Here is a 26119-nt window from a genome sequence, read left to right as displayed (position 1 = left end):
AAAATTGATCTCAGAATATTGCCCAAAGTTGTTTACTGAATAAACCAATTGTCATTCAAAACTCCAATTTTAGTAAAAAATTCAAGGGCAAATGACTTCTCTTCTTGGAATAGTATTATTATATTTGTTTTTAATGGCAAATAAATAGCTCTCTATAACATTTTATTTTGCCAAATTGAAATAATTGTTTTTCTATTCTGATTTTAAATTCAGATTCGATTAAATTTAAAAAGAATGTATTTGAAATCAGAGTTTCATAATTATACGGAGGCTTTCGGAGGTATAATTCTTCAATCACGTGGTGATTTAAAAGATGATTTCTAACAAAAAGTGAGCCATCGAAAATACCGACGCTTCTTCATCGGCTCAATGAGCTCAAAACAAAACAATGTGACGGGGCTTTTTAAAATTTATTTCTTAGGAGCACACAACGGAATATTGTCATTAAATAAAATACTGCAAAATATTTTTTTAATATTTATAACTCATCCGAGATTTAAAAATCCACCAGAGGTAAATGTTTCCGCTTGTGGTAACAAATTGAATGTCTTAGAATCAGTGTTATATTTAATTTAAGTTTATATTTTTATCACTGTCCAACTAATATAGGCCAACTAAAACATATGATATTTGTATTGTTCAAAAACATATAAATACTAATGAAAAATATAAACACTTACTGTTTTTGGTGAACGTGACAATTTTTAGGACTCTGCCGTAGCGATGGAATATCTAGAAAGAAAAGAGAAATAAATATAAATTCTTGATTTGACAAAGCGAACAAAACAATAACAAAACAAAAAGTATAACACCTCAAACTCACCATTATTGTACATATTCGTTAATTATCGATATTTATCTTAATTTATTATTTGTAATACCTTTTATTACTACTATACTACTATTATTTGTAATACCTAATTTTATCTCAATTTTTAGATTTCTTTTTAGCAATGTCGTGGGAGTTTTCTAGTAAATGTTGTTGAAATTTGTGCTGACGACTTGACCGTTGTTAACAATAAATAAGCTTTGTGTAAATTGAAGAAAACATTTAAAATAAAAATTAAAAATTTCTTGAAAAAGCTTTAATTATCAATATTTATCGTAATCAATCTATTTCATTCCCATTGTCGGTAATAGATAATAATTTCTACTCATTTTTCAGATGTATTTTTAACAATGGCGTGAAAGTTTCAATAATAAAATAAAAAAATGTTATTCAATGCAGAAGCCCCGTTTCTAACATTTAGGCAATACATTGTCAAAACGCGTACGAATATTTGAAGGAAATTGATATTTTACTTCCAATTAACTAAAACTTCATTAGGACAACAACGCAAACGAGCGATTTTTAAAGTTGGTAAATTTATCAATATTTCTATTCAAAATAAAATGAAAAATAAACGTACCAAATACAAAATATCCAAACTAATGGGGTAGATCATATGTTCCACAATAACCCTGAGCACTGTATTTGGTCCACCCTGAATGTCCTGACCGTTTGTGACTGGGGTCGTTGGGGTCGCTGATGGGGTTACAGAGTTGTTCGTTAGAGCGTGCACCTGAGCCGCTTGCAAAGCTGCCTGAGCCGATGCATTCTGTAACAATCGAAAATCTACCTGATATACTTTGTATTAAAATTATTATGGAAATTTTATGCAAATGCTACGAATTATAAGGAAGATGCTTAATACACATTTCATATATCAAGGTGTGACACATAATCAATGCAAATTAGACTTGGAGACTTTTCATTTAGATGGTGGAATAGATTTAATAAAATTTTGCGAAAGCTGAACCCAATGAATGCAAGAAATAAATTTGCTTTAGGTGAATCACCCTGTATATTTGCATGCAAAAAATGCGAGGTTATAGAGATAATATTGAAGTGCTTTCAGTGTTAATACGATGAACAATTGCAAACAATGGTATTTTAAATCATCTCTAAGCATGAAGAAAAAGTTTTTCAACCAAAATTACATAAACTATTTTAAAGATCCGCAGTTTCTATAAATTCCAAAATCCAACATTAAAATATTCAAAAAAGTGACCCATTTTCAATATGTTTATCTTCAGTCACCGCTTACATAGAGTGTATTGTAACTAATTGCAAATCTTTTAAGAACGTCTTGCGAGTGTACTTTAAATAAAGTTCTTTTAATATATATTTTTTGAATTTGAGGCTCCTCTTGGAAAAATAGTAAAACCATCCTTTCTAGATTTCTACAGAAAAACAAGCTTAGAAATAAATTCAAGTGAATTTACTTCGTAGCCAAACTTTTATCTGTGTTTACTCATTCGAATAACAAAAGCTTTAAGGATTACATTTCATACAGAGAATTGTTCAATTTTTTCTTGCTTTTATATACCTAATGAATGACGATTAAAAATATTATTGTATTTCCTATCTCATTACAAATACTTATTCTCATCCCAGGGAACTAAACCTTTAAAACTGAACTTCAAAACTGAAAAAGCGGGAGGTGTGCCTTTGTGAACATTAAATACCAACATACGAATATTGAAAAATCATTTACAGTGCCAAAATACATTTAAGACTTTCAAATGAACCGCAAAAACCCATTTTTAAAAGATTCGCTCCCCATTACAAAACACTATGTTTGAAGAAGTTTTGCGTCCAATGAGATTTTCGGTTAAATTTTAATGAACACATAAAATCTAATTAGCTTCATAATCGCGGAATACGAGTTTTATCAACAATACAATTCTGCATAAAATGTACAAAGGGTTTCATTTTAAACATAAAATTGATATTATCCGTGGCTCACATATGGTTGTAAAAAGGTTTCATCTTGAAAAGTAATACCGAATTAGCCAAATTGATGACAAATTTAAAGGGATTTCCGAAAAAATTGATCTGTAGAAATTTTTATTTATATATTTAAAAATTTAGTAGTAGCTAAAGTAGAAACATTTGATAAAAATAGTGTTAGTTGCGCTCAAATACATCTATAAGTGAGATTTTTTAAAACTAAAAAACGTAAATTGTTAGGCTGACTGAAGACCAGAAAAAATGAAACAAATTAAAAAATAAATTAGTAGGGCATTTTTCCCTGCCTTGCAAATTACAAATTCAATATTCTCATCTCGTTCCCTCCGCTGTTTATTTGAATGTTTTCCTTGATGCACGCAACTCGTAATCTTTTTTATGAAATGAAAAGAATGAAAAAAGTTTGCTAATTGAATTCGCAGGCCATCAAAGTTTAACTTTATCGTCGGCGAAGTCGTTTTACATTGTACTACAATATTATGTTCGGGAAAAACAACACGAAACCTCATCAGCCGGCCTAATTGTGCGGGATTTTCATAAACGAGGAACTTTTCCTACGCGGCATTTAGCCTTTTCGGTCCCCTTTCGTCTGGCTAATCTTTTTGTATTGGGATTTTCCTAATCTTGTTATTTTTGCAATCTTGTTAAGCCAAAACTTTCGAATATGCAACTTAATTCCAGCGGAAATCTAACTTAATTTTAGGTGCCCATTATTTCGATACACAGCAAAGAAACGAACACAATCGTAAATTTGAAAATTTTAGATGATCAAATAAATACTATCTCTTGAAAACTAATTAGTATAGTTGTAGTAAATGGTTGTTTAGTTATACTTAGTATATTACATCATTTAAAACCCTGGATAGGTAATTAAACATGGGAAGACTCCAAACAATTCTAATTTATCGTATTTCAGATTGCACATGAAAATTGTAGTATTACGACGGGAATGCGATCAATTACAATTTTTTATGTGGCTGGTTTTGGTTTCCAAATCAATTTTTTATATTCGAAAGTAAGATCGGCTGCAGATGATAATAATCAAGTACCGCCTGAAGACAGGGTGACTCCTAGTTGAGTACAAAAAGTCCAAGGGCGTATTTTTGAGCTGATTTCATGAGAGAAAGTTAATATAAACCTGAGTTGAAAAATGGTTCGTTCCCAATCTAAAGCGAATGAAAAATTATAAACCGACATTTCCAAAAAGGAGTTGAATTTTAAAAGCGGGTGCACTTTTTCAACAATTTCTATGGCGTAGGATTTCAATTTATTTTGTTATTGTTACCGTTTAATGACACACTTGTTTCATGCGCTCTTCATAATAATTTTATCAGAAGAACTGCCTAAGACAATCGCAATTTGTAATTAAACGGAGGCATATATTGAAGAAATGTAAGAGATAACTTTTATTAAGAGTTAAATTGTACGTTTAATAGACTGTTAAAATTATATTTTTACAGGGCCATCGCGCTTTCACTTTCAAAATAATTTTACTCATTATCTCCGTCAATGTTTTTTAATGGCCCGTATCTATTGCAAATTGCATACCAGATATGGCTAGAAAATCTTGCATGGTTTGGAAATTAGAAAATAAATAAAAATTAAAACAGTATAGAATCTTATAAACTTTAACACCCAGTAGCTCGGAAAAGAAGCTCTTCCGACCCCATGTTCATATTAAAGTTTTCTCATAAAATCAGCTAAGGGTTTTTGTACTCAATTAGGAAACAACTTGTATATTTAATTATTTCGCCTGTTTGGCTTGTTTCCACTAATAATAGAGATTTATTATTATCCAATAATAATAGATGTTGATATCAAACGACTACTCCGGTAGCCGATTTAAAGCCCACATCACCAAACTGCAACGTCATTCATGGAAAATAGTTAACAATTGTTCTTTAGAGAGCTGACAAAGGAAAAAGTAGGATCTAGTTGAATAAAAGATAACCGTTGTTTACGTGTAGGGATTCCATGCCCTAGTAACTGCCCAATGGGGACATCGCTTCTTCTCGTTTTGATTGCACTTGATTCGAATCACCATAACTTGGAAAAGAATGAAACCGTTCAGGTGCAAATGCCGCTAAATTAATCGTAGTGTACGGACATAGATCAGGAATGTTTCAGAATTCAATAAACCCGAAATAAATCCGAGTTTAGTTTTACGTGATAATTTCACTAATTATAGTTGACGAAAATATATCCATAAGCTTCTTTTTCAAGTTTAAATGTTACTTTTGTTTATTTCGATAATAAGGATTCGCAAATAAAATCACTAATCTTACAAAAAAAATAAAAATTTGTTCTGTGAAATCAAATATGGAAACTTAGAAGGAAATAATATGGAAACAAGCATACACGCTAATGCTGATTACCAGCTAAAACATGTTTCCGTTGTTTTTTGTTGCTAAAACATGTTCCATGCTTTATTGATATGAAACTACTTCCAAATAAATGACAATAATTGTCTCTTTCCGTTAAAGTTATCGTTTCGAATTGAAACCGCCCGACAATTTTTGTGACTACTGAACTTATTGATTTAACGCATTTAATTAATAAATACCATAATTTGGAGTTTCCTCCATGAGATTAAGCGTTTCTTTAGTTTTGACGGTATATTTGAAAAATCCTTGTGTACATCGAGTTTTGGTTTCGGCCAATCGAATCCATATGGAATGAGAGAGAAATGTAACGAATTTTAAGGAAAAGGCCTTTTTAAATTTCCAATAATCCGCTAATAATTAACACAAAGATATATTTATAGATGATATTTATGATTTAAAAACGAAAATTTCTCAGGAGTGCAAGTTTGCATCTAAGGAGAATCAAAATGAGGGCAACACTTAGTCAAATCAGTTTGTAAAAATTTGAAACATTCCAACAACGTGCCACTAAGCCCCATGCGGCCTTATTTAAATCAACGTCAAATAAATTGAAAGTCCATGTTCATCTTATCATTCGCAATGGTCTTCCTTTATATAGAGCGCATTGTTTAAACCGGACAGGTCCAAGCATTGGAACATTTAATAGAACACCCTATATTTTTCAGCAAATTTTAATTGAAGTGCATCTCTGGATAATAATTATTGAGCGAAAACTATCTTTAGAAGATGGACATATAAGAAGCTGCTTTTGTTTCACTGTTGTCGTAGAAGGTACAGAATACTATTTTTGCCTTAAAACATGCTCAATTTTTCATTCTTTAGTGTGTTAGAAAAATGTCGTGAGTTTATGTTGTGTAAATTGGCCGATCTCCAACGATTCTTGAAGACGTAAATGATAAGAAATTTTATTTAAATTTTGATCGTGTTAAGACGAAATTGGGATCCCTCAGCAAAACTTTCAATATAAATAAACAGCTAGTCATCGTGGGACACTTTGTATACTCCTAATGTCACACAACATTTTTTTTTTAGTTCTACTCTGTCAGTTTATATACTCTTAATTAAAGTGCATCGTTCTATTTACTGCATGAAGAAATTTTAAACATTTCAAATACACATATAATGGTGATAAAACCTTAAAGTGAACACATGCGTGTTTTTGTGTGCGATGCTATATATGGGATAATTTACGAATAATCCTTTTAATCTAGCAGATATGCGCATCCTGAGAGGGTGCAAGGATTTGCCAAACTGAGCTGAGATTAAATCAGACAGCATTGAGGAATTGCTTCTAAATAAGGCATGTGGAGGTAATCATGAGGATTTATATTGAATAAGTGACTAAAACCCTATCTGATCAATCATATGACTTGCATTAATTATTGTTGTGGAAGTTCAGACTAATAATAATAAATCCGTTATTCAAAAGCTTGACATCGTTATAGACAAAGCGAACGACGGCTTATAGAACAATCAGTTGTAATTCTCTTGATGAAACTATTTCATCCACATTATTAGATCTATTAGTCTCACTTGTGCCAGCAATATATCACGATTCGATCATCTTAAAGCCCAAGTTTGACAGTGAATTTCACTGGCAATTAGTAAATTTGAGGCCGGCCACGTTCATTGAAACTTGTAACCGACACCCTCTATTCTGAATCGATTAGAGAAAAGTAAACTTTGAACTGAGAATATCCTGTTCTTGTCGATCGTCGATCTCTTGTATGCTCCATAATTTGAGGTGTTACACTCTATCTCAAACTTTCAAGGAAATTCTAATTTGGGTTTTGGAAGTTTACTTTGTTCGGATGTGTGCCGGAGCATAAACAATCCTGGTCGACGATAACATCTAAAGTGATAGATATACACGTAGTATCAACACTTTAATTTCATTAATTTTAAAATCAGCCGTAATATGCATGAGCTGATCGTAATATTTGCATGGAACGTGTAGGCTAAATTTTGTTTTATTTTAATTAAACTTTTCTCTGACAAGTTTTTTTTCATTTGCTTGTATTTATTTTCTATTTAGATCTTGAAAAAGCCTGGAAATTAAATGTGTCTATTATTACTATTTAATTAATATAATGCTGATATCTTCCTTAATACATTTTTCGAAAGCTCCGTTTGGTTTAGCGAATTTTAGTCGCTTTAATCGAGTAATTTAATGTGTCATTAATATTGTAAAAGATTCTATTCGAAATTAAAAATTTTTGAGGCTGGGGTTTTTTTTTTCGAACAAAAAAGTAAATTGACTTTAAACAGCTTTTACTTCGGGGCACTTAGTGCACTTGAACTTCGACAGGCCCTCCCAGACATTTACAGATCATTTATTTCATTCAAAAAGGGAGTGAATGGTAGGTTGTGAAAATAATAGGTTGAATTACCAGGCAGTTAAGATAGTAGATGAATATCTATGTAGACCACTTTAGGACCTTAAAATTAAAGCAATTTTTATATTTACACGCTCTGGCCTTCACTAGCCAGTCATCTGGATGAAGATAATATGCAAGCATTTTAAGGTGTATACGTATACATAAGTATATTATTTAATGTGTAATAACAATAAAAAGAATTATTATATTATATATCATTATAGTAATTGAATTTCAATATTAGTTCCGACCATCATCTGACAGCAATAAAATAGTAAATAGGTCGGAGCTTAAAATGTCGTTCTTCACACGTTATATTAGGAGTATAAAATTGTATTCAATATTGTATATCAAATAAACTCCAAAAGACAAATTGTTGTCATTACAGCACTAGTGTTCTAAAGTCGTGGATTAGAACACTAGCGCTGTAATTTTATTACAGTTCTCCTACGAACATTTCATATTACTTAATAAAGCTGTATAATGCCAATTGGTTTCAGCGGTCAAAGCCAATATTTCCAAGGGATTTTCGTCAATGCTCCGGCACCGATTAGCTATTATTAGGGCTTCCACTAATAACCAACTGGCCAAAATCGAAACAATTGTAATAAAGTTGTTCCAATAATTAATTGAACATTATGCGTGTTCTATTTCCGAAGGGAAAGTTCATTAAAATGTTTGGCCTTCATGCCCCGAGCTAGAGATTAATTCAATTTTCCATTAAGCCTATGCGTGGCAGGAGCCATAATTAAATACTATAATAAATGCTTTGCGCTTCAACGAAAATTGGAACTAATTTTTATTGATTTCCCTGTTCAATCCATTCATTTTGTGGAATCGTTAGGCCAGGCCTTCATTCGGATGCAATTCCCTAATTGTCGTAATTAACAATGTTTTAAATTTGCTTTTGGATTACTTTATATCGAATTTATAAAATGAGTTGCGGTGACAAATCACCAAAAATACATTATAAATACCTACACAGTCTCTTTAAGACACAATTTTGTTGCACATCTTTTTCTTGTTTATAGCTTACCGTAATGGTATTTCTACCCGACATTGGGCCTGAATTTGCTCAGAGACGATGCACAATCGGTTGAATAATTCTTTACAATGCTCGATGGCAAATAAATTGTTTACGGTTTCTTTTATGTTCAGATTCAGACTCTAATTAATTTTTCTTTGAATCAAAGCTATTCGTAAATCATATATACAGGATGCTTGGTTAATGCTCGTCCAGAGTTTTTGTTAAGCTTTTCCACTAACAAAATTTGTAAATGGGTACTTAATAGAATCCATGCATGATTAGCTTAAATTTAGAGGTGATTTAGGGTGTACTTCATTTTCAAACATTTTCGATGAAAGGTAATCAGAGCAATAAAAAATGTGAACTTCGTTAGAATGTGCCTTTAAAAATCCCTAGGGGGTGGTACAAACTTTCGCTGCTATTTAATTTTTTTCGCTTAATATTAATTTTATCTTTGGTTGATTAGTTTGGGTTAATGTTAATTTGTAGTGTAATTGTGCTCAAATTGGACCTTGTCACTTAGAGTTTGTTTTTGAATATTTTAACTTAAAACAATCGTTGTTCAATTTGCATAATAGTTAGTACCTGGTTTATATTTCCCTCGTTTCTCCATTTGATTCGTTTATAATTTGTCTCACAGTTTTTATTTCTAAGTTTGTTATGTTCTATAAAAATGAAACAGTAAATTTGGAATTTCGATTGAATCAAATAAATATTAATTTTTTCAGTTAAATATGTTAAATTAAAAACAATTTAGTTAAATGCGTAAATACATAATATACTAATGATAATTATATTCAAGATTTCTCCATGTAATGCAGTACTTGGATAAGCTTTTATATTAAAACGATTTCAATTTTCTTATCATTGCGAGAAAGGTGAACGAAAAACCACAAAAAGTTTTTCGGAAAGTAGACTTCCACCACTTGATTAAGCGCATTTATTTATTACATTTATAAAGGTAAAATATTACAGCCAAAATTACTTTTTTACGAAAACTCTTTATAGATAAAATGCCATCTTTATCTAACATTTTGTCAATAGATGACGCGATGAAAACTTATTTCGCTGCAAGTTCAGATTCTCAGTTTGGTTCAAAATCGATGTTTTCCAGCGTAAAATTTAGTATGTACATATATGGAATTTCTACCTGACGATTCTCTTGCATGAACGACAAGCACTTTCAAATACTATGCGAAAGCGAACACAGTAAATTTTAACAATATTCCACTCAATAATTCTTGACTGAAAAACACCTTTCATTTTATATTTTTGTAAATTCAAGTTATCTTTATGTAATATTTATTGATGATTTTCCATTTGTTCATGATATCATGATATAAAATAAAATTTAAAGAATATTATGTACTTTAAAGAATATACTGTTGAATATTCGTTGAATAAATACAGGATGTGCTACTGGTGAACATTTGACTATCGGATTGAAATGGGTATTTTTATAGTGAAATGAAAATCGTCGTGTAGCAGAATACAAAGCTTTAAGAATGATTCCAACAACTATTATAGTAATAGTCATAAATAAATGAAACAAAAATATATACTAACCTAAACGATTATTGAAATCACACGCTTTCCACACATCTGAACATCAACATGTTTAATCGCTCTCGCTTAAATTTGACATATTTTTATAAAACATAAACAAAATAAAGTTATTTAACAAGAAATTCGCCTCGTAGGAAAACATTTCAATTTTTCTTGCGATACAGAAACGGTTCGCACTCTATTTTAATTAAATTGTCTATTAAATAATAGCAAGTTCGCATTGTTTTTGACAAAACTGGACGCAAATGCTGGGAAAGGTTTGATATAAACATTTAATCAAAAATAACGAAAAAAAAACTTCAATAGTCCATATTTTTCAGTTAACACTTCCCAAATCCCTGTTATGCCCACATAAACATTCCATTATCCACTAGCGCGTTAAACATTACCAATTTGCCATTTAGATGTATTTGGTAAAAGGGAAATGAGATCTAGTAATAAAAGCTTTTAAAATTGCACCCCAGGAATGCGTCTCCTTTTCCGGAGTCTCATTTATATTCCCTAATGGTGTCAGGTGTGGGGTCGTGCGTGTACCCTAATGACGTAAGAGCTTTTAGGCACTTGCGTCTAATTGCATAATATGACCACCAAAGCAAGTAATTTATCGCTTACTTACCTCTTAGTCTCATAAACAAGGTTATTGGTATTAGTAACTTTACCGCATTAAATTTTATACACTGGAAGTTTTGATATATTAACTTATATTAACTTCGTCCTAATTATGCGACAAAGATTCATCTACTGATCTCAGGCTTATATGAATGAAAATAAAATGTCTTGTATCTTTGTAATGTAGAGGTTGATTCAAATGGTGCGGTTGTGGTTCATGAAATTTACTTTGTTCAAATGAACAAGCTCTGAATTGCATTTTGAGATTCTTTGTATTTAAAAAAATATGTATTTTTTTTAATACTATAGTAGAATCCTTAAATGAAGATGTTTGGGGTATTTTTCTTACTTAACCAGTTTTACTTAACCTGATTTGAATTATTAAACCGAAACTTTTCCATTTGCTTTAGGTAAATCAGTTCATCCTGTTAGCAGGCTATAAATTCTGTCGCAGGTTCTCCTTATTCCGTTTCGCTTAAGTTATTAACAAATTTGAAACTCAGTACATACGATAGAGAGATGCACTCGAAACTCATAATATTACAGTTATGCGAAATCGAAATTGCAGTTAACTTGCACGAATAACTTAATTTAATGCTATCACCAATCTTACAGGAATATGTACGTGGTAAACTTTGGTAATTTATCTCGGGTCTAGGTGCTTGACAAACTTGCCCAATCTGGTCGTAAACAAGTCGATATAAAGATGTTATGTTAACTGGAGTATATTTAGCGATACTGCCAAGTCTGCAGTTAAAAACTAATTATATCAGATTTTTATATTTTATTATAAACTGCGTGTAATGTCTTCAAATCTGTGCTAATAAGTTATTAAATGTCCTAAATTCCAATTCCAATTCGTTAACTGCCCCTTAAGAAATACTCGTGCAAAAGAAAAAAAAACGTTAAAACCTTTATACAGGGCGACTCAAAGTTAAATTTCATAAGTTTAACTGTCCATTGTAGACCAGAAACTAGACAAACATTTTATGACAATATTTTTGCAATGTTATGCGTTTACGAGGTACAGGGTGTCAAAGTTCAATTTTGTGTCAGTGTTTTTGTTTCAATTTTTCTCTATAGCACCAATAGCTTACAAGGTACTCACTTTAAATTAAAATTATAACAAAATTATTAGCATGTTTAGTTATAACAAATAGTTAAGACAATGCACATGGCCTTATTTTTCCTGTGTTCAATTTAGAAATATTTTTGCTCTTTGCACTGTTTTCGTGTAGTCATTGTGTATTGAGTTACATAATTATACATAGTATGATTGAATAATAATGCGAACACACAGACAGTTCAAGTGAATATTCCTTTGAATAACAGTTAAGCTAAAAATTCCATTATAATAAAAATTATCATTTAGGTACTTAAAAATAACAGTGTGGTATATGAAGCGTTAACTAACAAAAGCATGGGCCAAGTCAAGTTAGTCAATTATGAAAATTGGATCATAGCTGAGTGTTAAGTTGGCTTATTCAATAGAGTGAACTAGAAAAATTCACACACATTTAATTAATTCAATTGAAAATGATTATCATCATTTACGGCAGCAAAAACTCACTAAAGTTAACAGTAAAATTGAGAAAAATATAAATACAAAAACACAAAGGGGAATTGGATGCTCTCTTCTCTCAGAACTCAAGGTGAATCTGAACTCGGACCACTAGCCAACATTGAACTAAATTTATATAAACTACCTTTACACCTAAACATCTGATAATAATTCAATATGACGTTTTAAGGATTGTTTCAAACCTTATTCGGTAATCATATTCATGTGCCCAGATAATAATCGTCGAGTATCCCGAAAGCTATAAAAGGTGATAGAAAAAATTGACGGCACAATAAAATCGACAGTGGGAAATAGCTGGAAATTGCTTTCGACGCTGTTTGCAAATTGTTTTGTGACTTTTCCAGAAAACTCATATGAACTGAACATGCTACATGTCCCATATGGATTGGGGCGTATTGATTGATGAATATATTCAAAACCGAAAAAACGTCTACTCTAAAAAAGTTGACTTCTCGGTAACACTTTTAGAGTACCGATAACACTTCACATATCGTTATTTGACCAGTAGTAATACGAAACGAGTGCGAATAAAACGAATCTGAACCAACAAATTCAGTTATAGTCAATCCAAATTCAAAATCCATTAAAAATGTGGTAATTTGTTCATCGGTAAGAGTACTAAGTATGTTTGAATAGATAATTATTGGTGAAGAAAATTGACATTAATAACTAACAGGCAATAAACCACTATACCGTAAATACCCTAATAAATCGATAAAAAATAAAGGAATGTCCAACTCAAACTATTGTGTAAACATTGGGATTAATTGATTTAGCTGGTAAAGCGTAAATGTATCCAACTAATGAAATTTATTTAAAAAATATATAGACTTTACTAATTAAACGCCATGTACCATATATATGAAAAGTGTATTCAAAAATTTCTTAACTCTGGAACCATTACCAAATTCGTTTCTACTAAAAGTGATTATTTTTATTTAAAAACATTCCAATGTCACCTTTTTTTATTTTAAGAATTTAATATTAATCCAGACTTTCTTTGTTAACTAATTCCCGTCAAAGTAGCACCTGTGAAGCCTTTGATAATAAAATCATCTGCATACATTAGAGGCGCCTTAAACGGCATGAAAAGGAATATATTATTCAAAAGGTAATTCCTAGTTCATTGTCAAATCTGTTTGGTGTTCGTCAGCTTGTTCTTTTCCTTCATCTCTAGTGTCCCGTTCGGGGTCGCTAAAGTCCGTTTGCGTAATCATCGGGTTAATCTGGGATCTTTGCAAGGACCGGGACGTGTCCCGAGGAGGATTATTGAAATAATTAAAATTCCCGGACAGAATGGTGTTTAAAGATAAATATATAAGTAAAGCAAAATTAATATTTTCTTGGATGAATGTTTGAGTTTCGAAAAAAGTGCTATACGTTTATTCTTAGCTAACAACTAACAAGAGCGCAATTTATTTTAGGATAATTATGGTGTAACTGAATTAAACTGCCCTAGACAATTGGAATTGAACCGTTATTTTTTATAAGGGAGACATAAGAAAATATGCCCCTTTAAGAGCGAGACATACTTTTTTATTGTAGTTTTGTGATTATCGGTTAGTAAATGGCTAGTTTATACGAAAATTATAATGATAATTCTAATGTAATTTATGTGCAGTTTGATTGCTTTCTACTCTAAACTCAATACGTTAACTTTATTAAAAGAGCTTTCAAAAACATATACGAGAGATAAAAGCTGATAAAAGAATCTTTACGGTTTCGTATTCCCTCTACAGGGGACATTTACATTTTACCAGTAAATAAGTATTCTGCTAGAGCGACGTCGTAACAATAAAAACTGCTATAGCTTCATAAAGTTGAAAGTAGGCGGATTGATGGTTTGATACATTGTTTCGAAGACGTACTTGTTTTAAGCGGACATTCCAGCCAAATTTTTAGAATAATTTTCCTTGTTTTTGTATGTATTTGAAAATCTTTGCACTAAAAATGTAAATTCAAAACAGTTGTTTTCAAGTCTCTTAGATAATATGCAAAAACCAAAAAAATGGGGTATCAAAACAAAGTGTTGATAATGATTTTCTAGTTGCTATTCTGTATATTTTAGTATTCCAAAAGGTACTGGACTTCGTGAAAGAAAAAATGATACACAATCATATTTAAATAGCTTTCCTGTGATAACTTGACCCTTTTTAATAGTTCTTCGTTTTAGTTGAACGGGAAAATGTATCAAAACTATCGAGATGCTTTTCGTCGTTTTAGAAAATATTTCAAATTCCAACAGAAAATAATGCGTATTTCGAAAAGAAACCAATTTAGAAAAGATATTTGTATAAAGTTTTAAGCTAATAAAATATTACATCAGAATCGATCAAAACATATTTGATTTTTTTCTTTTACATAAATGTATAAGTTATTTGCTTAAATTCTGTAGCATATTAAATAGAGGTACAAAATGCACATCAATGTATTAGAGAATCTAACAATTATAGAAAAAAAAAACAAACACCCTAGTTGTATACTTTTAATATAATATTTTTAACAAACTATTTTGTGAAAAACTAAAAATCAATTTTTTCTATTTGGTTCAACTTTTATGAAATCGATTAATCAAGAACGCTTTTTAACTTTGTCTTTTCCTACAGCTGCCCCTATAAATTCTCGTCAGCGTAACAAAAACAAGATTCTCAAACAAATCCACAACCCAAAATCACCAAATCAGTTTTTAAATTAAGCAAAGAATTGCTGTCAAAATCATGTTTTCTATTAGAGGAAGAAAATTATGTCTTAGTTCAAAATCTTCCGAAGTTTCGTGTAATCTAACTTGGAAGTTATTTGGCGTCTGGTCACCTAATGGAAAGAATTAATACATTTTTTTCAGGTTTTTCTGTCAGGTCTGAGAAAAAATAAAAAAAACCCTCCTAAAGTAGACCAGAGCAAAAACTAAGAAATATTTCACAACAAGGAAAGGTTGATTTAATTAGCGCTCTGTATATTGTAATGCAACTTCCGAATACTAAACTAATCAAAAATGTCCATCTTAAGCATCTGATATGGAAGACCTTAAAACAAACGATTCAAAAAAAGTTTATCTTCTCCTGATGAGCACATGAGTGTGACAGGGTTGTTTTATTATTTCTTCCACCACTTTCTTGATCGATAATTTATATTTGGCTGGTTTTAAAGGTTCATGAGTAAGAAATACTCTGCGGAAGGAATGATATTTCATTTTTTTGGTAGTTAAATTAAAATAATAAATCTGAACAAAAAAGCAGTTTTTATGCCGCTGTTCTCCGTAACATATTAAAAGGTATCGGATTCCAGATACTCCCACCACTTCTAGATTGATTTAAAATTCATTCATAAATTTTATTCAAGGACGTATTGCGTCTCGCTACGAACTACTCCAGAGATTCGTGACCGGAATCTTAAGGATTGGAAAGCCCTTATTGAAATTCGGGCCGCTTCCACCAAATTTCCGAACTTTAAACCAAATTGGTTATTCACTTAGGGCTCTGACGAGATACCCCCTATTTTTGGACGATTTGTGTCGCAACACCAATCGGATGTTTGCTGAGCATTTTTTTGTTATCTTTATACTGTTCGCATAACTTCTGTAAAAGTAAGAGGAAACGTGTTTCGGCATACATTGCAAAACACACTATTTAACAAAAATGGGCTCTACGCTATCTGGAAGAAGAATCACCAAAGGTATTTGAATCAAATAAAATTAACATTATATTGCTTACAACGCCAATATTATGTAGATCTGGTTTTTATTGTTCGTAGAAAGGAAAATGGAATTTAATGACAAAGTCGTAGTTTTCATGTAGGATGGGCGGTAAGTTGAAAGCTAGCCATTAGTCATCAAACAACTAAATTCTAAAAACTAAGTAAACCTGATTTCTGTCACAATTTATTCTTAATGTCGTTTATGATTTTTATATCGGTTTTTTTGTGCTTTCAGCTATTCCATATTTATAAGTTTATTTTGTTTTCATACAATAGTCTAAACGAAAATGCATGTATTATCTCATTCAGTGGCAAGAAATTACGGATTTTTATCAGATTGTGTTCATATCATCTGTGGTAAATATGGACGCAAAAGTTATGTTTTCAATTATTTCATTATTTTTACTATATTCCATATTTTATTATTTCTATTAGTTTCTCCAGTTTGTTTAAGATTTCTGTTGCGTTGCAAAATATTAAAATTTAATTGATTCATATCCACGAAAGCTAGGCAACATCAGCATGTATTGTTGTATGTGTCTGATATTGCACTTTAAACTAAAAAAATCACTAGCTTTGATTCGTGAAAAATATTTCAAGTTTAATGTATTCTAGTATTCTACTGGCTCACTAGATATTCCATTAACATTAAATACGTTCAAGTGAACGTTTCTGCAGTGAAAATCTAAACAAGCTATCCAACTATCAATTTCAACTTCAAATATTTGAGTTCTGTAATTAAGACAACCCTCAAGGCGATTCCCGGAAAATCAGTGAAAGTAGCTTTTTCCAATCTATTCCATTGCAGCCTCACTGCAAATAATTTAACTGATTTTTCGATAATTAAACAGCTTTAAAATCGACTAAATATTGACAATAGTCTGATGCAAACATACCTGGTTTGGCAAACATACCAATGTGGGTTTATATACATGCCTACAAATAATAAAATTAACAACAAATAATATTACATACAATTTTATCGATGATTTCACAATTTTCTAAAGTCATATGATTGTCCAAGATGAGTTTGTAAAATTACATTTGGGCTACAAAGTTTACTTATGCTGAAATGTTTGAAAAACTATTCTAAATTAAACCAAAATGATTAAATGACCAACTGAGTCCCACTTAACATGCCCTGCCAATTTCAACTAAAACTGGATTAAATAAAAGTTGGTTAACAACTTCTCGGCCAAAATATGGCAATTCAATTTAAATAAAAGTACTAGTTTAATTAAAATCCTCAACACTCATTGATCATTAAACAGGGAATGTACTAGACGAATCCTTCTGGATTAATTTTCAAGTTTGGTTTTATCTTTCTGGAAAACACAAAGCTTTTGTTAAGTCCTTAAATTTTATAATTACCGAGCTACTTTCAAATCCGTCAAACTTTAGCAACAGCGACCCACAGCGGATTAACAGCGGATAAGCAAAGGCGCAGGATTTCCTTTGATGAGTTTATTGCTAATTAGCGAAGAACTGACTGCATCAACAATGCATAAAAGACGTTTGTAGCTTAATTAAATTAAAATTAACAATAAAAACACCACGTTGTGTGATTTTCTAGTTTGCTTCTATGCGCAACGTTCGGTATCTGCTGTTCGTTTGATCAATTGGGAGCGGTAAAGCATAACTAAGATCACAAAGAAATTCAACTTAAATAAAATTGTACAATGATTATGTTTAAATACTGCTTTGTCCTTAATAGTTCACATTTAGTTTCTTCATATTGCTTGATCTGTTTTGTTCAACTTTGCAGACTTTATTTCACAGCATTTAATGTGGTTCATTATTATTATTACTAAGGATAGATGGAAAAGGGCACTTAATTTTTAATTTCAATAAAAGGCAAGGCAGACACACACATAAACAAGCTCACGCCAGCTACGCGTTATCTTGAAGAGACAAACTGAAAATTTCAACTCAAAAAGTCAAAAGGGAACAATTATTTTTCCATAGACTCTACAAGCGCAAAAAAATAATGTCTACTGCAGGTTTATATCGAAAGTCCATCAGAATAAAAGATGTGCGTATTCTCCTCTAATCACTTGCTTTACTAAAGCTATCCATTCTACTTGTTTATTTTTTCCGCGGGGTTTATTTTATCAACATTAAAGATTAGCAGAGAACAAAGAAACCGCAAGAGGGATATTAGGGTAAATCTAAACAGAAATGTCTTTCTGCCTTGCTTACTTATCTTCTATTGGTTGTTGTCGTTTGAGATTTAAATGTAACATCGGAAAGTGTGACAGGCCCATTACTTATCGTACTGGCAGTAAAACCGACTGCGAGAATTGGGGATTAAACTAATGAGCCTCACAAACCCCGAAATGGTTTAAATTGATTCGAGGTGGCACTCTGTTAGATAACTTGTTATTTGGAGTTAACGAGCTCATACTAAATATTTAAGATATAAATCCAATATGAAAGGTAAATCGCATTTGAATATCTCATTATGGAAAGTAGGGATTTCGTCATTTACGGAAAGAAGTTTTTCCAACAAAGAATGTTTAATAGTCAACGAATCAAGACAGTTTCTCTATATTTAGATGCTTATTAGGAATTGCTCTTTTCAAATTCAAAATATAGAGCTGCATTTTTATGCATTTAATGGTAGGTTTTCCTAATTGACGATGCCCTCAATTCCATTTATTTAACGATGTAACAACTATTTGTCTACATTTTCTACGTATTAGAAATTCCTATAAACGATAGTTACATTAATTATTCCTTACTTGGAAATCTGGGAATCCTTTTGCTAAATTGTCGATGAAGAACAGCTTGTTTATGCCTCAAATACAGAGCGCCAGAAATGTGCGAGATCCAGATTTGCGGAAATAAACCTTCCGAAAAAAGTTGATTTAGAATTGTATGAAACATTCTCAAAGGATTCTCAAAGGATTCTCAAAACATTCTCAAAGCTTATACTTAGAGAACTGAATGTTTTTTGTAACGTGACTTCTTATATTTTGGAATCATTACTGAAATGAAATAGAAATAGTCTCGATCCAAGCTTTGCAAACGTAGAAAAGCGAACAATATTGAAATAATGAGTCTTTTATCAAGATTAATTTCATTCATTCAGAAAACTGGCATTCCTTTTTCAGAGCTAATAACAGTCTAATTACATAAATAAATGCAGAAACACATACAAATTGATCCGAATCTTAGAGGACAAACAATTAAAATTGAGAAAACATTTTTAAAACTGTAAGACAGAAGCACACACTTAGCTCCGGCTTCCATCTGAACATCGCTAGCCTTTTTCCAATTTTCGTTTTACTAGTAAAACATCACAACAAATTGTAAAAAGTAACAGAGAGATTGGTGAATTATTTATTTGTATCTCCTATACAGCTAAAAAAAAAACGTTCTGACTGCTATTTGCCTTATAGTTGAGCCCTGAAAATCTTACATATTCCAGCAGAATCGTAATTAACTCGAGCGCAATTTTTCGAAATTTCAATTAATTTTCTAAGAATGTTCAAATTTTTCAAAAAAAAAACACTAAGGATTTTATGAAAATGTGCATTGTTTTATTGCATTAGAATAACCCTTGATATGCTGCTTGGTCACATTTATTTACCGTTATCGGTACATTAACATGTTTTACAGACTGAAACTGGATATGTCCCAATCGTGTTCTGTATTTATTAAAATAAAACAGTAAAAGTAGGCCAATGTGGAACGTACATTTTTGAACGAATATCGAGCATTAAATCTAGAATGTCTTAAACATAATTACACGAATCATAAAATCAAGAAAATTGTTCAATTTTAAGATGGCTCAGCGAAAAACTCCACTGATCTGCAACGGCTCAGAATTGTGCAGAAATTGCACCAGCGAAAATACATTTAGTCGTATCGTCTCATTCAAAATAAAACTTTTCACTGAAAAAATGTTCTGCAAAGCGCTTAAACATGAAACTCGTTACACTATTATTAACGCATGTTCAGAGTGACTTTCAACAAATAATATAATGAATGCAAATTGTGATAAAGAACATTTTCAATATATCCCGGCTGAATGCCTATCAATATTCATATTGACTTTTTCATAATAAAACTGAAATATTTAAAACCCCCTGATTCACTTGCGTGATAATATATCGCAATCAACTCGCGTAACATATTGATACTAAACATTTATCAACAATTGAAGAGAGAATATGAAAGTCTATTTTATAAACGACAGGGACTAATATAATAAAATCATGTTCTCGCAAAATCCAATAAAGTTTATATTTAACAATACGTATTCAGATTTTTTTAGATTAAATGCTCCATTGATGGTAATCAGTCATTGCTTTGAAATCCTGAAATTCCCCTTAAATATTGACATTAATGTGGAAATTTGGAATGTCCCTGTTAAGGGAATTTGATTGATTTGACTCGTTGAAAAGATATCAGGACAATAATAATAACAATAACATAATGTGATTTGTGATTGATGGTTTTGCAAAATAAATTCGATCATTGAAACATTTCCCGTAAAAGTTTTGAGTTGAGTGTTCCGAACTTGCTAAAAACATTCGTTTCTTGAACGTGTAAATTACATTTATTTTCGAGTGTTAAATACTGGAAAACTCCTAACGATTGAGAATAATTGTGGAATTTGTACAGAAAAAAGCTGTTGAGTAACTTTCATAATACTTTCTTTATTTGGAAAATTACAGGTTTCCTTACATTTGGTTGTATAACATAAAATATCGAAATAATGCATTGGATTTTTTTAAGCTTTAAAGAACCGATAAAAGAAACTTATTTTTTTACTTTCAGATGCCATTTAAAATTGTTTTCTGCAATTTTTATATATTTTTTTAATAAAACAATGAGCCAACTTTTAGGCACATTTACTATTTCTTTCCCACTTTTTAGTTATTCAGATATTTATAACTTGAGATTAGCATTGTGATTTTCTATAATTTCTCCATGTACCGTTTTTAAAAAGTTCTCGACGTACTTTTTATATTCTTTTATGTGAATTGCAACTTTAAATAACCCAAATTACTATTTACAGTAGGTAAGATAATTCTGAATCCTCATTATCCAAAATTTAGAGTTAATAACTCTAAAAAGTAAATTAAAATGGTTATGTATTATTAGTTCTATTTGAATTAATCGTGACAAAATTAAAACTTTTCAGGCACGTTGTCGGTTAAATGCAATTGCAAGTACGAAGAACAGGTTGTTATTGACGGAAATGCAGAAACAGGTTGGAAGATGAAACATTGACATTAGAACTGCGAAAACAATTTTCAAAAAGAACAAGTTTTAATTCTAAAAATTGAAAACTGCGGCAGAAAATTTGTTCGAAGGCCTAGAAAGCGAACAGTTTTTAGCGAAAATGTAACGAAAAAAGCAAATGAGGATTACAGCTCCATTAGCCATTCTCTTTACGGGCAAATTGCCATTTTGATTCAACCACAATTCATCGAACGAAGGGGAAAATTTCAGTGAAAAATAAACAATATGTACCGTAATTTTGTCTTATAAAAACTGATTTTGGATTTCATTAATTAGTTCGGATCGATTTTGCGTAACTTGAAGCATTTAGTGTAACTTATTTAATATTTTTGGGTCTCGCAGATCTACATTTTTGGAATTACATTTTGTACTGTGTAGAACCGAAGAACATTCCATAGGCCTAGGCCATAAGACTCCATAAGTCCTTCCAGCGTGAGATTGAGACGAATACATTCGTACTTCTTTAATGGAAAAATTGTAGATTGTTAGCCCAACATTTAATTTTTATGAATGCTTTATTTTAGTACAATATCCACCTATTCAAGCCTCCTACTAATGCCGAAAAACTTACTGGATTTATGATAGTTACACATTTTCTTTGGCACGGCGTGTATAATAATAAGTTAAGCAACTGTTGAATACTACTAATGAGAGCATGTCGTTTCATTATGTTTGAAGACAATGCAACCTAAATGCTTATTGTCAGACAGCTAGTCAACTTCAAGTCCTATCAAGCATATAGGTAGTTTCGTAATTCTATTTAATCATAAACGCGCCTAGAACAGCTTGATCCAATTATTAAACTAAACCAACTGTAGTTGTGATTTAAATGGTTGAAGCGACAGTGAAAGCAAAACACCCCAGCCCGAATCAATACTCCGACACTGTGGAGTAGAAATGTATTCGCCTATAAATCCAGACTTTATCCAGAACATAGAAACTCAACTCTCAGATGCAGTTCATATCATCGACAGTTTAGATAATCTGATTCCATGTACAAACGGACGGAAATGATGATTGATCAGGACGGCTTGCGAAAACTTTTATTTAGCGCATTATCATGGATGAATTTCCTTTTGTTCGTCGAACAATGGCCTCGGCTAATGGAAGATTGTTTGCCGTCGCCACCAACAAAGAAATCATTATGATCATGTTCCCTTCGGCCCTAGATGTGAAGTGTTTTGTGTGAAATATAGTTAATAATTGAAATTTTGTAACGGCAAATTCCATCTTATGGACCAGAATCCTGCTGGTACATAGCAATACTTTGAAAATTTACAATTAATCAACTACAAAAAAAATCTAGAAAAATCTTTACACAAATGGACAGCAAAGTGGCTGATAAATGTATTTTCCTTTAATAATGCACTAGTATTACCCGTTCGATTATTTCTTTGTTAGCAAGTTATGGGGTGGTTCATAAATACTGCACGAAAAGCTGTTTCATTGTGACGATTGAAATTGGTAATAGTTTTAAGCATGTCTAAGATACAAGAAGTATGATCAATATTTTTAAAACGAATTAACGGATATGAACCGCAAAAAATCGCTTTGTTGATATAAGACTATACGAGTCAAGTACTTTTTGGCATGAAAATTTGCCCAGGTGGTTCAAAAGCGTGCTTCCTTGGCGAACAGTTCACTTATTTTATTTCGCCCAAATACTGCATGCATTTTGAAAGTTTTGAAAGTATAAATACATTATTTCGAAACATGTACATCATCAATATCAAAACTTTTAAAATTTGTCAAAATTAATGAAATGGTTTTAATTACAATGTAACATTACGCAAAGCCGTTATAAACTTTATTTTGGATCTTTCCAATATTTAGGCTTAATTTACGAACTAATATTTCATAAAAAGTTGCTGAAAAGACGAGAAAACTATTTATTGTATTAACTATATAACTAACTATTGTATTTATGTGCAACTTTTACAAATCACCGTGCATAATTCATATAAAATATTGCACATTTATGTTAGACAAAACATTTTTTGTTAGAAAAATTAATCATTTTAGAGATTTATATTACTATAACAGTATTTATGGAAAGTTAACATTAACATATTTGCTGAAGACATACGTATAGGGTGGGTAAAATTGGAAAATTAAAAATATTTTCCTGTTCTATAGAAGATAGAAAAAACCCGCAAAAATTTCTGCAAATAATCTAGAAATTAATGAGGAATTGAAGAAGGCATTGAATATACTATTCCTAAAAATATATTTTAATAGTTTATTAAGCTGATTCTCATTAGTTTAATGTTAAGAGCTGTTTGTGATACCTCTCATGGCTTATTTTCACTTTATATTTGGATTTCCCACATTTTTTCCAGTTTTTAAAATCTGGTTGACTAACTAAAACCTAAGCAGAAAGTGTGATTTCAAAAATACTAAAATTCGTTTCTAAAGTAAAGAATTAAATAAATTGAAGTTGTTCATCATTATTTTGCTTCCATTTTCCAGTTTCTGAGCATAAAACATCGTTCAAAAACACACAGTAGATCGAAAATTAGAATCAAAACATGCGAAATATATATTCAAAATCCATCAAACAAGTTTTTTGTTGAAATACACACTGGTGCCTTGCAATTTGTTTTAGCAATTAGCGTGGCATTGGGTAAAGCACATGGCATAAAAGAGGACACTGAAAACGTGTATGCTTCTAAGAAGATGCGAGCGATAAAGTGTGCCATATTCTTATAACGGTAATTACTAGTTGAGAGTCAAACATGAGAAAATATACAGAGCGTTCAAATGGTTAGTGTTGCGTTAATTTAGATCTAAAAATATTAGATGAAGAAAGGAAACCCACCTTATTAAATTACATGCAATGCGATTCACCCTGTATATATGTATGCATACTTATAACACCGGCATAATCTTAATACACTTATTTAATTTCCAGATTCGATGTGTGTGAGAAACACAAATTTTAAGACGCTTTAAAATGAGCCTGCCTACCATGGTTTAAAAACACCTTAATTCAATGGGCTTATTAAACAAAAAAATATAAATGATTTAGCGGCTTGTATAGTGAGAACGGAACAATTGAAATGGGCATTTAATAAGCAAAGGGCTTAAAGTCGGGCGGGTTGACAGTAACAAAATGCGAAAAATCATTATAAAGATAAAACTGAAAGTTTACGTTCAGCATTTTAGTAAACAGCCTCGTCCTTCGTCCATTGTCTTCTTGTCCGGATGACGTATATTTTCGATGAGCGCAATTCACAATACAATTCCCTCACCTTAAAACGCATTATTTATTAAATGAGCCCGGTGGCAGTTCGACGGGCCCTTTCGATTGTGTTTCTTCGCATTTAATTGCCTGAAAATTGGAGAAAAGGGAGAAACAGCCCTAAGTTATCGTCCCTTGTTTTCGACTGTAAACCGGTAAGAAAGCGAAAACCCCAAAACAAAATGATAAATTGCAAATAAATTTGGCACGAATTCATATTCGCAAATACTTTTGTTTATTTATTTTTGGTTATATCAATTCCTTTTAAGAGAGTTAAACGTATGTCACATTACATATGAAATTATTTTTTATAATTTTTATTTATTATTTTACGTTAGTAGTATTAAGCAACTTTAGAAGCAGTTAAACGGCAACAACACAGCAAGCAATTGGCACACATTTAGATCTATATTATAAACCAACTGAAAATACTCGTTTTTCTTGTACTTTGTTCGAAAACTTCGAACATCAAAAACTTTGAAAACTCGGTAAACATTGGTGAACGAACAATCAACGCTTATATTTGAAAACTATTTCTCTTGCTTAAATTTAGCTATCGATGTTCTGCAATCGCCGAAACTCACCCAGGGGAGTAAAACAAAAGTTTACATCGATTATTGCAAACTTTAATTCGAAAGTTTTATGTTGCCCTTGTTCTAAGCTGTAATAATTCCGACAAAATTCAAAAGAAATTTAGACAAGGAATTTCGTACCACTTTCTAAAGATAATCGATGCATCCCGAGGCTAAAAAAGACTGGAAAATTTGCGGAAAAAATTAATATCGATGGTATAGAAACTTTGCGAAATTAGTTATTTATTGAGCTATGCATAAATTTGTTAATTCAAATATTTTTCTAAAAATTAGACAGTAAACAAGCAACTACTTTAATATCTGCTTCAGCAGAAAGACTCTAAGTAAAATTATAATTAACCAGGAAAAACATTGTAGTTTGCTGGACCAGTGTCGACGAAAATATCAGTGTTTTTGTTACAAACTGGAATTTAATTGAAACTACATATTTGTAAATTTTTTATTTACTCAAAAATTTTGATCACCTTCATTTATTATACTGTTACGGCAATCGTACTTATATAAGTTACCATTCAAGAAAGAGCGGCATTATTTCTTTTCATTAAATGTCACTCTTCTTGTTCTGTAAGCTTTCGATAGAGATGATGGTTTTAAATTGCTGGATTTGACTTCAGAAAATGCAAAATCAGTTACACACCGCTGCTTAAATGTGCATAGAGACTATAGACCTAGAGACTAAWTCGAATCCAAGYATTTTTCAATTATTTAATACCAATAGTACTAATACTTAAACAGTAATTCGAGTCCGATTCTTATTTTTACTTRTAATATAATTTTTCATAGACAGTCCWTTGACGTTGAAAGTATGTAATAAATGCGCAGCTTTTTTGATCAAATTCGGCAATCAATTACAGACAGTCATTTCCCAYAAAGCAATTCTTAGTAGAACTTCCGATTTAATTCAAGTAGATATTCAGCTCCATTTTACTCCTTTGTTTAGTTAAAAAGTCGCATTTTAAATACGATAAGCAAAGTCTGTACCATWTTATAATAAAAGAAGAT

General features: G+C 31.2%; 1 protein-coding gene across 1 annotated transcript in view; it reads right to left on the bottom strand.

The window, feature by feature from the left end:
- LOC109539609 (polypyrimidine tract-binding protein 2) overlaps positions 1-26119 on the bottom strand; it is a gene marked incomplete in the record, with an annotated part of 399312 nt that overhangs the window by 15910 nt on the left and 357283 nt on the right. The window contains 2 exon segments of the mRNA XM_048666924.1: positions 681-732; positions 1410-1598. Of these exon segments, the coding sequence (XP_048522881.1) occupies positions 681-732; positions 1410-1598 (241 nt within the window).

This window comes from Dendroctonus ponderosae, unplaced genomic scaffold (assembly GCF_020466585.1).
Source record: "Dendroctonus ponderosae isolate FM_Combo_2020 unplaced genomic scaffold, Dpon_F_20191213v2 Dpon_F_20191213_5, whole genome shotgun sequence".
NCBI classification, from domain to species: domain Eukaryota; kingdom Metazoa; phylum Arthropoda; class Insecta; order Coleoptera; family Curculionidae; genus Dendroctonus; species Dendroctonus ponderosae.
The sequence above is the reverse complement of the archived record's forward strand: the minus strand, read 5'-3'. Positions and strand labels throughout refer to the sequence as shown.